The sequence below is a fragment of the Falco peregrinus genome, chromosome 15 (assembly GCF_023634155.1).
Source record: "Falco peregrinus isolate bFalPer1 chromosome 15, bFalPer1.pri, whole genome shotgun sequence".
Classification (NCBI taxonomy): domain Eukaryota; kingdom Metazoa; phylum Chordata; class Aves; order Falconiformes; family Falconidae; genus Falco; species Falco peregrinus.
The window spans coordinates 8,046,463-8,060,146 of NC_073735.1; the positions used below are offsets into that span (position 1 = coordinate 8,046,463).

At 44.9% G+C, this 13,684-nt stretch overlaps 1 protein-coding gene across 1 annotated transcript in view; it reads left to right on the top strand.

The window, feature by feature from the left end:
* Nucleotides 1-13,684, top strand: part of KMT2A (lysine methyltransferase 2A) — a 49,029-nt gene that overhangs the window by 2,914 nt on the left and 32,431 nt on the right. Inside the window, 2 exon segments of the mRNA XM_055819213.1 lie at nt 8,968-9,037; nt 10,257-12,925. Coding sequence (XP_055675188.1) covers nt 8,968-9,037; nt 10,257-12,925 — 2,739 coding nt within the window.

The window sequence follows — 13,684 nt, forward strand, 5'->3', positions numbered from 1 at the left end:
TTAAAATCTTCAGCTGAGTTGGCATTCTGCATCAAGAGTAAACCCGGAGTGGTTGTCTTGAGTCCAGGAGCCTATGGTGATGAGGGGAAGAAGCTCTGTTACCTTTTTACATACAACTTCTGCTTTGTGTGCTTATTTTTTTGACCTCTTGGTGGCATGCTGCATTCCAGTGTTTGCTTGTGTAAGTACCTGTTGAAGTTGTGCGTTACTGTCAAAATTTGTTGTAACAAAAAAGGTAGAAGTCCAGAGCAGGTATTATACTTCGTCTTTCTGTTGTCTCCTTGGCCATTTTGTAGTATGTAGCAAGACTATTTCTCATCTAAAAAGTACCAGAATTCTGAGGCATTGCTCTGTTCTCTCTGGGTTTCTGGTGACTTGGTATGAATCCTTGACTTCTGCTGTAGCTCTGTGTTTCGCTGAGTTATCTCAGAACTGGCTCACTTTAAGGTAGCAGCATTATGATACCTGATTTTGACACCACAAGAGCTGCAGAGAGGGGAACGGGGATGGGGGATGACAACACATAGAATGGGACTTTTTGCACCATAAAGCTATAACTGGTTGGAAGCGGTAGCATTTATCCTGCGTGTTATCCTTTCTGCCTGATGTGAATGGCACTTTAGTAATAGGGGAAATCTTGCTGTGTTTTCTTGATTTGCTACATCAATATTTGGTATAAAAGAAGCTTGTGCGTGGTTAAGTATGTTCTACGCCTGTCATTTTAGAGCTGCCTCCCTGTTTAATTGAAGCTTTGGGACATAAAAGTTGAGAGCGTATTGGATGCACATTGACAGTTTACTTCATAAATCTGCATCAGCTTGAAAGTTGCAAAAACTTGAGGTTTGAAATGGAACATAGCAGTGATGATGGTGTCTCTAGTAGCACTGCTGTCATTACGCATGGATTGTAATTTTTTATGAGGTAAATGTTGGAGTTGTGGATGTTTGCTGGTGGGTGGCTTGTTTTGAAACAGTACCAGATCCATGTGCTGGGAGGAAGGAGTGGCTTCCATGCTGCTGCCACAGTCACACCTGAGCTAGAAGTACAGATAATTTCTTTCCTCCCTCCGCAGTCATTAAAACTCCGCCTCAAAATTTCCTCTCCTAATGTTATGTTGAATGGTCACTGTAAAACTGACTGGGCGTTTAGTCTGTGAGGTAGAGGTGTAGAGCCCTGCCTGTTACTTGTAACACGATTACTGCAGGTGCTTGGTGAGATAACTGCTTGTAGGCATTGGTGTAAAACAAAAGACGCATGGGGAAGATGGTACAGATCATGGCCCAAGAGATGGGGGTCTCCTTTATGCTTTTTCTTTCTGAAGGCTGGGGGTGCTCCTTCATCAGAAGCGTGAAAATAAAAGTACATGTTTTAACCATGCTGGTGAGTTTCCAATGTTACGTGGTATTTTAAACTCTCAGAGGAGTGGTTTTGTGAAGCTTTTTGGTGGAAAGGAATTTGGGGTTCCCATGAGAAGCTGTTTTCAAAGGAAGCTGTATCAATTTTGAAGGACAGCAGCAGCAGGGAGGTGAGGCAGTTTCAGAAGCAGCAGCAGTGTGCGCTGACCAGTTTGCTCCACGGGCTTTTTGGCATCGCACTTCCTTCAGCTGGAAAACTCATGGGACAGACTCTTGCAATGGTGTTTCACTGTGTGCTTCTGTATTGTCATTAAAGCGCTGAACTACCGGTTTTACTATACCATGTTTGGACGAAATGAGGGAAGAGATCGGGTAACTTTTTGAGTCATTAGTTTGCTTCTCAGCCTCTTTTAAGCAGCTTCCAAGTGCATCCCTGCTGAGGCTACATCCTCCAGACCTGTTGAGTGCATGTCAAATGGTGCCAATGGCTTCCCCAAGTGAGCAGGTAAGGGTGTGCTCAGGCACTTTTCTCCTGCGGACATGTGTGAGAGAACACACTTGCTGCTGGTTTTCCAGCTGCCATGCCAGAACTTGCTGCCTGGACAGCTTTTAAGCGGTGAGAATTAGGTGGGAAAAGGCACTGTCTTACGTGATGTAAAACCACAGCAAGGAGGCATTTTGTTCATGTTTCGGTTGTATTTGGCTTCAGTCAACAGAAACATGGGTAACCTGCATTCAGAGGGAGCCTTGCAGTAGAGGGACATCATTTTTCTGGTTCAGGTCACAAACTAGCAGAGGTTTGTTACTCCAGCTGTAGATTACTTGAGGAAACTATCTGGCATTTATTGAAAGACATCCTCATCCCCTCCAATCTCTTAGGAGGTCCAGGAAAGTATTGCTGAAGGGCAGACAAAGGGAGTTGCTGACGAGCTGCTGCATCTCACGTCTCTCTCCAGTGTTGGTGAACACTGGGGATGGCTGTGGCAAAGAATGTGGGTTCATGCAGACTAATCAAATGTGATGCTTCTCTGGCAATTAAATCCTTTTAGCTAAGTGCCCATGCAACATAAGCATCTGGGGGTTTGATGGTCTTGTTTTTTACTGAGATTATTGCAGTTCATTAAAGTCAGTCCACAGTTCAGTGTCATGCACCAGCAGCGAGTGAATTCTTGGACCTTGAGGTAAAGGGGTACCACAAAATTCCTGTGCAGGCATGAGCTGTTCCCCCCTGAGCCAAGCTACAAAGTGTAGTCTGACTTTAATAACACTTCCATGCTTTGCTTCTTTCTTTCTGTACGTTTCTTTAGGAGCGAAAGATGAGTTTGCCACTAGTAACGATTTCGTTAATGCATCCATACAGCAAATTCAGAGCATAGCCATGTGCATGCAGAAGTATCTCATGTTTTGCAGCCCACCACTTTGGTGCAGCTCTGTTAGTTGTGCCTACTTCTATGTAACAGCAAGCTCCAGAATTCTTTCCTGAGTTGTCCAAGTCCAGCTGCAGCATTGCTTTCTAAATGTACTTGATTGAATGAGGGGAGAGAGGGATTATGCTTGCCAGAAGCGATGTGTTGCCAGTGGTCTCTTAGATGTGGTCTGAGAGGCTTTGGTCTTGCTTTTCGCTGGCGGCATGCAAGCTAAGTCTTTCTAGGTAATAGTTTGGCTGACCTTCTTCCTCGGAGGTGGTATTGAAAGCTTGTTGTAAGCAGAATGAGACTGTTTCAGGTGCTTTAACAAGCAACCCTTCTTTGTTCAGAGTAGAACTTGTAAATCAGGATTTCTCATCCAGGATGGCACTGGCATTCTGTGGAAAGCAGGGATCAATTGTGTTTTGTTAGTGGGCTGCTGCTGCAAGTTAGTCTGTTCCGCTGCTCGTGGTTTGGCCAGGTAGCAAGTGCCTAGCTGTAGTTACCTCTTAACAGTGGATATTCTCATTTCCCTCCTAGCAAGCTGGCAAAACTGGTCTGCGCACTGGCTGATACTGTCAGAATGGGTGCTCTCTGCACTTAAGCCCCATAAACAGTAGTTTGCTCTTTCTAATTCTAAAATTAGGTGTCATCCGAGGGACTCTGGAAGCTGCAGCCCTATTCATGGCTGTATTGTCATGGTTGGTTGCTGAGGGTACAGCTGCAGCACAGTTGCAGGGGTGTATCTTCCCATTGTTCTCATTTGGGGGTTGCGTGGAGGTGACCCAGCCAAGAGCTGTTCTGTGCTCTCAGGACATGCTGTGTAGATTGGTGCCACTTCGAGGTGAAGCCCCAGCAGAATGTGCGTCACTCCTGTTCAGAGCTTTTGTCTAGTTAAAGAACAAAAGGACAAGTGGACCTTCAGCCGAGTCAGTACACAACAGTAACCCCAAGTGCTCCACTGTTTATTAGCAACATTGCATCGCAAGCAGTTGCTTGGGAAGCATCTCCCTGAACTCCCAGATGACTCTGCTCCTGACACGAGTGCAGAGTGTGCCCAGCATTTATCTCAGGGTTTCTTAGTGCCAACCTCAGAGGACGTTTACTCTGCTGAAAGAAGAGTCTGTTAAATATTGTGCCATAGTTACTAAGCAGGCTTCTGAATGAGCTTCTAAAAATAGCTTATCTCTTTACAAGAAGATGAGGTGCTGCATAACTGGTGGCAAGACCAAGATGGTGAACAAGAAAAGAAGCAAAGCATTGCTTGGATGATTCTATTGTAAAACTAAATAAACCTTTTCAAGAGCTGCTTGGAACAGCTGCATTGCTGGTTTAGTGCTTCTGACAGCTCTGATGACAGCCCTGTGCAACTTCGTGTATCTGTAGTGGTACAGGTTATACTATTATTCTGCAGACAGAGATTGGAACATCAGTCAATACCTTCAGGGATAGCTTCTCATTGGAAGGTGGATTTTCCTCTAAGATCTTTAATCTGAAATTCTTGAAAAGTAATTTTGCTCAAGAACATTGTAATAGAGATGTGCTTGCAACTCCTGTGTTCCTGTAGTAGCTGCGTGACTTCAGGAGAAGCCTTTCTTCATGTGGTCGCAACTTTGAGGTTTAAACCAGCTGAGATAGCTTGGTGTTTGAGTCGGAGATGTACATGAAAGGCCTGTTGCATATGGAGAGATCCCCCCCCTTGCCTGCTTCGTTAGGCTTCGTGTCTTGCACATGAGGACAAGCCTTCCCTCATCCTTTTATTTATAATCCCGAGTGACCTTTTTTGTGTTTCATTGTTCTTTCTCAGGTAAATGAGGTCACATTCAAAATCATTATGGTTTTTAATCACTCTCCATCTGTCGTGCTTTATAGTCACTTCTGAAAAATGGGAGGGAAGCTGTTCCTGCTTAATTTGCCCCAAAACTGCATTTTGATGTCTGATAACCGACTGGATGCTTTAGCCTGGCAGTTGCTTACTGGTACTTCGTGGCCTTCTCAGTCTTCTCTGATAAGTTACAAGGCTGCATTCTCAGATAGTGAGAATGACCAGTTTGAGTTCACCGATACACTCAAGAATGCTGTTGAACAAACATGAATGGTGTATTGGTCATGCTACTTGTAGTTTTAAATTAAGCCAAAGCGGTAATTTTGTGGAGAAAACCTTTTTACCATAGGCGCTTCTGGTGGCCGCTTGGTAGGAAATGAGAAAAAACAATCCCCATGATATCGGGCCAAAGCCAAAATGAATGTATCCCATTGGAAAAGTCAGGTAACAGAGCTCAGTGTAAACATAGTGCTGGTTCCAATTGTGGATTATGACAGGCTATTGTAAAAAATACAGGAAGTACTGAATTTAGTAGCGGTAAATAAAATAATAAGGATTGTAGGACATGAAGAAAACATTCACAGTAGCCACCTGAACTTGGAGGCAGATGCAGGTAGAGACTGTTGGTAGTGTTTTGTTGTTCACTTCATGGTCCTAGCCTCCAGATTCTTGTGGAGAAGGTGTCTCTGTCAGAGGTAGCTGGAATAGCTGGGCTGAGGGTAGGCATTTCAAGATAGCAGGAATGGGGGAGGGGTGGCGGAATCCTCCCACAGAAATCAGGAGTTATTTCCCCATCTCTCCAGCAGTCTTCACCAGGTGCTTGTATGGAAATTCTTGTCCAGGCCAGGCAGCGGGGAAGCAGATCGGAGCAAACTTCTTGGGGAACGTAAAAGCCGAATACCTCTTCTGTTTCATAAAGAATATGAAAAGGTGGAGGGGTGGCTGGAGCGTTAGAAAGCCGTGCAGTGGGTTCTCATGTGCATTCAGGCCCAGTGTCCTGCTCTGGGCAGGAGAGCAGTTAGCAGAAAATACGCTTCTGTCACATGATGCTGGTACCTTTGAACACCAGACTGTCAAGTCATAACTTTAAATGCATACTTGTTCTCTGTTCCTAAGGCCTAACTGCACGCAGGCTGCCCCTTTGTAGCTTTGTTGTTACATATGAGGTGATTTTTATTTGCAACTGTGTGAGACTGTGTTTAGTATTAGATGCATCTCTTTCTTTAGAACTGGAGGTTTGCAGTCATTGGCCAGCAATGAGCATCTCACACATGTTTAAGACAAGCGCCAGTAACTGATTCTAGTGTAAGGTGTTATGTTAGATTACACTGAACTTGCTTGCCTCTCTGGACAGGGATGGTCTCTAATTTAATCTTGTCAACAACTCATTGCCTCTGTTGCCCTTCCCGAAAATAACTAATTAGTATCTAGTGTTTTAGTCAGTCTGTTGGAAATGAGACTAGTCCTTAGAGCTGCATACATTGGTGTTGTGGTAGGGACAGCTGTGTGTTTGTAGCAGTGCAGCGCTGGAGGGGCAGCCACGAGTTGCCCCTTGCTCAGAGCTGTTCCTGCGCAGCAAACGAGGGAAGTGCTGGGAAGCTGTTTAATTGGAGTTGGGAGACTTGGAAATTAGTTGTTTCATGGAAGGAAATAGCTGATATTTTTTTCACCAGGCAGTCTATAGGATTCCCCTATAAGGGGCTGTATACATGTCTTAGGAGTGCTCTGCTTGCGACAGTAAGTTCCGTTTCCTCAGGGGGGATGTGCTCATACCCACAAAAGTCAGCATTATTCAACCTTTCCCTGTACCCGGTGTATGCTATGTGCACATGATTGTGTGTTTGAAAATGCTGCAAATGTCAATTTTTGGTAGCCTAACAAAGAAGAGATGATGTGGGGTGAGGGGCTGTTCCCTTTGCATTTCTGAACCTGACCATTCATAGGTAGCTTGTTATTTTTCTGCTTGCATTCTCAGTGTTTGGACCATCTCAGCCTGAATGTGCCTCTGTTGGCAGCCTCTCCCTTTGCTGGTGCTGAGGACCCTCTCCCCGGGCACACATCCAGGCACGGGCAGTGCCTGCGCAGCAGTGTTTACATCTTGCAGTGAGCCCACGTGCTCGGGGAGTGGCAGGCGGGCATGGCGGGCCCTTGGTCCGCAGTGCTGGGAGCAGGCAGCCGGCAGTGCTGCGTTCTTTCTCACTCTGGTTTTGTTACCCTAGGATTAAAGTTGAGAGGTGGTGGCTTTTCCCTTTCAGGGAAAGGTCTCAGGTAGGGGAGGGTTCTGCGTGATATAAGGTTCCTTGGGTAGAAACAATGCATTTTGGCGTAATTCTGTTTATTTTACATTGTGTTATCATTGCTTTTTCTGGTTTTCTTGGCATTGCTGCTGCAACTTTTAAGGGCAGATGGGCAGCAAGAATGCGAGGAAGGGCAGGACTGTCCCCTTCTGCAGCAATGTGTGCTGATAATTGCTTACAGCAATTATGAACTGCAGCTTAGGTTCCTATGTGTTATATTTGGCTCGCTAGAGCATAATTTGTGTTGAGAACTTGAATGGCCTTCTGTTCAGAATATTTACTATATTTGAATTGTTTAATACCAAGGCTCATCAAACAGAAACCAAGCAGAAAATTTTGAGAAATACTTTGTCTTAAGCCCTTTTTATCACATCACGACTTTTCTGTAGACAGAGGTGTAGAGAATTCAATGTGGGGGGCTTAATTTCTTTAGACGGTGGTTTCAGTAGCTAAGATTTTCTTTGTGGTCTGTCCTGTAAGTATGTGAATTAGAAATTCATGTAGAAAGCACAAGGGGGAAAGAAGGCACAGTTTTGACAGCGTTTTTTATCAGCGCTAAGCTGCATCAGGGAAGGGTGTTACTTCACTGCGCAGCTTACCTTCTGCTATTGGGTGTTGCACTGTTCTTGCAGTGCTTGCTTTTCTCAAAACTCTTTGCAGACTCAAATTGTTAGAGAAACAGCACTGTTACTTTCTAGCATGCAACTGCATTGCACAGCAGTTTAATGAAGCAAGCAACAAGCTACATCTCAGTTTTCAAAGTTCAGAGGAAACTTTAGACTGGTGAACGTAAATCCTTGAGGTGAACTTGGACTAGGAAGGCTGAAACAATGTATAAATAAAACTGCCACAAACTTCAGTGGCGGACAGATAGGATTGGCCTGTATTGATGTTAACAGAGTACCTTTAGCATCATGCCTTTGTCAGAGGGAAGAGCTTTACAATGGAAGTCAGGTTTTCATCTCTCCTAAAGACAAAGTCTGAAGTGAATTAAAAAACCTGAACAAACACGCACCACCACCACCCACCCACCCCAAAACTAAAACCCAAACCAACAACAAAACCCACCTTTACTGTAATCAAGAGTCAAGTAAATTCTTATGAAAATTGACCTTGATGTTCCATAATGTTACCTACATGGCTACTGATTTCATTATTGTTTGAAATGTAACAATTAGTAAAGGTTGTCGTCCCGTAGTAAGGAATTGCTTATTTGGTGGTGACTTTGCTGAGAACCGTAGGAGAGGAGGCAACCTCGGCTGTCTCTGAGAGAAAGCTTGCTCTGCCACCTTACTAGTTTGCAGTGAGTTTAGGTATTTAGTGCTATGACAGGCTGCGGCTCTTGGGGTGCATGAATGATGCCTGCATCTTGGGGATGACTCTGTCTTCCCATCAGTAGTTTTAGCCTGCTTATTCCGTAGCCAGACTCGGAGGTTGTTGCTTGATGGAGCTGACGGGATGGAATTTATCTGAAGGCATGCCAATCTCTGTGGGATCCAAAAAGGCCTTGAAACCGTGCATTTTCCTTCCAGGGGCTGTAAGTGTTGCTGTTGGGTCTTGTGGAAGCAGGTGGCAAGCCCTTCCTCAGGGAAGCTGTTGTGAAGGGACTGGAGCGAGCCTTGAGGTCTTGTTCCACCTCCAGGATGCTTGAGCAGAATTACAGACCTCAGATGCTTCCACTCATCCTGAGAGGCTTACATGAGTTTGGAGGAACTTAGTCTAGAGGACTATGGGAACACTTCTTTTGCTGGAGTATGTCTTTTAGGGTGGTTTGAGTAATAGCTTTTTACAGTAGAACTGTGCGGTTTGATGTGAGCAGCAGATCTTATGCGTTAAGGGTTGGTTTCCATATATGATTGTCCTTTGTTTCCCTGTAACTCTTTCTGATCATTCTGTAGCTGTGAACTATAGCTGCTTTATATGTATGTGTTTTCCTTTTTGTCAATCGTTTGCTAGAACAATTGCCTGTATGTTACCTCGGGAGGGAGAGGTCCTCTAGAATCCTTTCATGCTTTGATCGTGGTGAAGTTCATTTTAATGCTAATATCCATGTCTTCAAATTCCCCTCCACTTTCTCATTGCAGGATGAACAGTTTTTAGGTTTTGGTTCAGACGAAGAAGTCAAAGTACGAAGTCCCACCAGGTCCCCCACAGGTATGTTCAAGTTGCAGGACTGAATGTTGACTTAATATTCTCCTTTGTGATGGTTTTGCTGTGCCTCTCTTGTTTGTTCCATCACATCTCATCCACTATAAAAGCCACCCCAGTATGGATTCAGCTTGGTTAGTTTTTGGACTCTTTACATTTGATCTGTTACAGAGCAGGGAAGCTTTGGGTAAAAGAGTTATACTGATTAAACCAGTATTGGAAACCTCATGTTATAGTGTTTTGGAGAGGCAATTATTTGAATAGTAAGGATCTCAAGCTAATTTGAACATTTCAGTATCTCTCAGTAGACTTCTTATCACCTGTAACTGGAACCTTCACTTTTTTGGAAACAAAACAAATATAGAATGCTTGAGGATAAGCAGCAGCTAAGTTGTTGCATTTTCAAATCTCAAGATGTAGGATCAGATCATGATGGGACTGCTGGTGAATGAGTTCAGTTTTGATTTAGGTTCTTGTCAGTAAACACTCTCACCACAGCACCCTGCTTATTCCCCACAATGATCTACTAAGCTTGGTCCTGTCAGCAAGTTCTGCTGTGGAGAGCCTTCCTGGTAGGGTGTTTCAAGTGAAGAATGAAGTATGTTGTCAGACCCGGAATAACTGGGTTTGGTGGGTATGCATTGAAAATTATTGGTGGAGGTGAGTAATCAAGTCTTACACATCATCTTGGTGATTCCAAATCAGTGCCAAGAGCTGTGTTTCAAAGCTAAACCCAGATATTTTTTTTAGTAAATTATCTTGTGTCAGCCTCTCCCTGTATGTTGTTTTTGCCTTAATGACCTATCCCTTAGCAGTGCAGTGGATGGTACTAGAGAAGGAAGTTTGGTTTGGGGTTTTTTTGTTTCCTGTCATGTAGATGTGATCTGCTAATATTGGCACGTGCCCCTAAGTAGTATTGATCCCTCTCCACGTTAGGTTGATAGTGGTTTTGTGCCATTGCATATACAGTTGTTGTGAAAAGGCAAGGTGGTATTTAAAAAAAAATTATGATCCTCTTAACGTTTTATATGGGAGGTTTGTTGGGAAGGTGCTCTTTACATGTATTGATAAACTGTATTTTTATTTATTGATTAACTGAGATGTCTTGGCAACTTGGATGGGCAGTATGACTGATATTGAGAAAATACTTGTGTGACCTGGGTAATACTGATCTGATACTTGAAGAAATGTAACGTATGCTCTACGTTCTCTACTTCCCTCTCAGTTAAAACTAGTCCACGGAAGCCTCGCGGGAGGCCCCGGAGCAGTTCAGACCGAAGTTCAACTGTACTGTCAGACTCTTCATCAGTGTGTTCCCCTTCAAGCAAGTCTGAAACCACATCCATGGAGAAGGTCAAGAAGAAGGAGTTGAAGAGTGGGGAAAAAAGACGAGGAAGACCGCCAACACTTACGAGCGTGAAGTTCAAACTATCACAAGTAAAGGACGCGTCGGACATTCAGAAACGCAATAAAGAAGAAAAAGAGAGTCTGAAAAAAATCAAAAGGTCACCATCCACTACGTTTCAGCAGGCAACTAAAATCAAGAAATTAAGAACTAGTAAACTCTCCCCACTGAAATCTAAATTTAAGCCTGGGGCAAAACTTCAGATTGGGAGGAAGAGCGTTCAGATCGTGCGCAGGAGAGGTAGGCCACCATCCTCTGAACGTTTAAAGACTTCCTCAACCTTAGTCATAAACTCTCAGCTGGAGAAACCCCAGAGGATTCGCAAAGAAAAGGATGGCACGCCGCCTCTTATGAAAGAAGAGAAGACTGCTGTCAGACAGAGTCCACGCAGGATTAAGCCCGTGAGGATTATACCTTCCACCAAAAGGACAGATGCCACAATTGCTAAGCAACTTTTGCAGAGGGCTAAAAAGGGAGCGCAAAAGAAGATTGAGAAAGAGGCAGCCAAACTGCAGGGCAGGAAGGGGAGAACCCAGCTTAAAAATATCCGACAGTTCATCATGCCAGTTGTGAGTGCTATCTCTTCACGGATCATTAAAACACCCAAGCGGTTTATTGAGGATGAAGACTACGATCCTCCTATTAAAATATCCAGACTAGAATCCACACCAAACAGCAGGTTCAGCGCTACGTCTTGTGGCTCCAGTGAAAAGTCCAGTGCTGCTTCTCAGCATTCATCTCAGATGTCTTCGGACTCCTCACGGTCCAGTAGCCCCAGCGTGGATACTTCTACAGACTCCCAGGCTTCTGAGGAGATGCAGATGCTTTCTGAGGAGCGAAGCAATACTCCAGAAGTTCACACACCACTACCTGTTTCTCAGTCCCCTGAAAATGATAACAGCGATAGGAGAAACAGAAGATTTTCAATAACAGAAAGAAGTTTTGGCCAGCGGACTGCTAAAAAGTTGTCGGCCTTACCCAGTGTGCCACAGCAGCAGTCGTCCTCCTCTCCTCCTCCCCCTTTGCTTACTCCTCCCCCGCCACTGCAGCCTGCTTCCAGCATTTCAGACCATACCCCTTGGCTTATGCCTCCTACCATACCATTAGCCTCACCCTTTCTTCCTGCCTCTGCTGCACCGATGCAAGAGAAACGGAAGTCAATTCTGCGAGAGCCAACGTTTAGGTGGACCTCCCTGAAGCATTCCAGGTCAGAACCGCAGTACTTCTCATCAGCAAAATATGCCAAAGAGGGTCTTATTCGCAAACCGATATTCGACAACTTCAGGCCCCCACCACTGACACCGGAGGATGTTGGGTTTGCATCTGGCTTCTCAACACCAGGTGCGACAGCTCCAGCACGTTTGTTTTCTCTTCACTCTGGAACAAGGTTTGACATTCACAAGAGAAGTCCTCTGCTGAGAGCTCCCCGATTCACACCAAGTGAGGCTCATTCCAGGATCTTTGAGTCTGTAACTCTGCCCTCATCGGTTGGTCGCGCCACTACAGGAACCTCTGCAACAGGTGCCTCCTCTCGGAAGCGAAAGAGGAGAGTATTTAGCCCCATCCGATCGGAACCCAGATCTCCTTCGCACTCCATGAGGACGAGAAGTGGGAGACTTAGTACCTCTGACCTGACAACTCTCACCCCACAGTCTTCTGTCTCTTCCTCATTAACTAGCATTTCTGTTAGTTCTCTTGCCACTAGTGCCTTAAATTCAACTTTTACTTTTCCTTCCCATTCCCTAACACAGTCTGGAGAGTCGGCAGAAAGAAGCCAGAGACCGAGGAAGCAGACTAGCACTCCAGCAGAGCCTTTCTCATCTAGTAGCCCTACTCCTCTCTTCCCCTGGTTCACGCCGAGTCCCCAGACGGAGAGAGGCAGAAACAAGGATAGGGCAGCAGAGGAACTCTCCAAAGACAAAGATGCTGACAAAAGCCTGGAGAAAGACAAGAGCAGAGAGAAAGACAGGGAGAGAGAAAAGGAGAACAAACGGGAGTCAAGGAAAGAGAAAAGGAGAAAAGGGTCAGAAATTCAGAGCAGCTCTGCTTTGTTTCCTGTAGGTAAAATGCCCAAAGAAAAAGTTGTCAGCGAAGACGTTGCAGCATCATCATCTGCCAGGAAAACTGCCGGGCGGAAGAAGTCTACAGCAATAGATCCCACAGCAGACGTTTCCACTGCTACTCTGGTAGATACGGTAGCCATCAAAACCAAAACATCCAAGAAAGGTAGAGGGGGGTTAGACAAATCAGATCTGGACCTCAGCCCTGCTGTGCCATCTTTGGAGAAGGAAAAAGCCCTGCGTCTTCCTGCTCCCTCGTCAAGCACTGTTAAACATTCCGCGTCCTCCATCAGCTCTATGTTGGCTCAGGCAGACAAACTGCCAATGACTGACAAGAGAGTGGCCAGTCTTCTGAAAAAGGCAAAAGCCCAGCTGTACAAGATTGAGAAGAGCAAGTCCCTCAAACAAGCAGATCAGCCAAAAGCACAGGTATTCTTTTTTCCAATGTTTTTGGGGTTTGGTGGATTGTTTTGGGTTTTTTTGCTAAAGTACATCTTATTTTGAACTTGTGCTGAAAGTCACAAGTAGCTTTCATATCCTAAGTGTGAAGGATTAGTGTGCTGAGCTAAGCAGATGTTAGTGTAACAGATGGCAAATGATCCAAAAATGAGAAGCCCTGGGCAGAAGCTGAGGGGGAGAGGGAGCTGCTGCTCAGGGGGAGAGCTGTGTGCATTTTTAGAGATCAGTACAGCGTAGTTGCTCATTAGGTTTCTCTGAATAAATCCAAGCAAAGTGATCAGAGGAGTAGTACTCACTCTTAAAAGCACAGTTCCAGCAAATGCAGTAGTCTGTCTTGGCCTCAGTGTTTCTTGTAGGCCCTTCTCAAGCGTAAAGCTGGCTTCTGAAGATCAGAGGGTCTTGGTTTCTCTCTTTTAACTTTACACAGTGATGATCTGTCACTTATGGGCAGGAGTCATATCCATTGGGGTTTTGCATCTGACTGGGGGACTGCCTCCTCCTGCTTTCCTCTCTCCCTTCTCCCCTGTGCCAAAAATGCCTGTTTCTGCAGTCCTTTTTAGCTGCCAGAAAGGTACAAAATATGCTTTCAGAGAATGCTTCCCTTTTATTTAAGCTGTTACTTTCCTTAATGGCACTAGTGTTGAAAATTGCTAGTGCATATTTTAAAGGGAAAACTCTCAAGCTTTCGTCTCTGAAATTAAGTGCGTCCTTCTGTATGTCTGGTCTGGT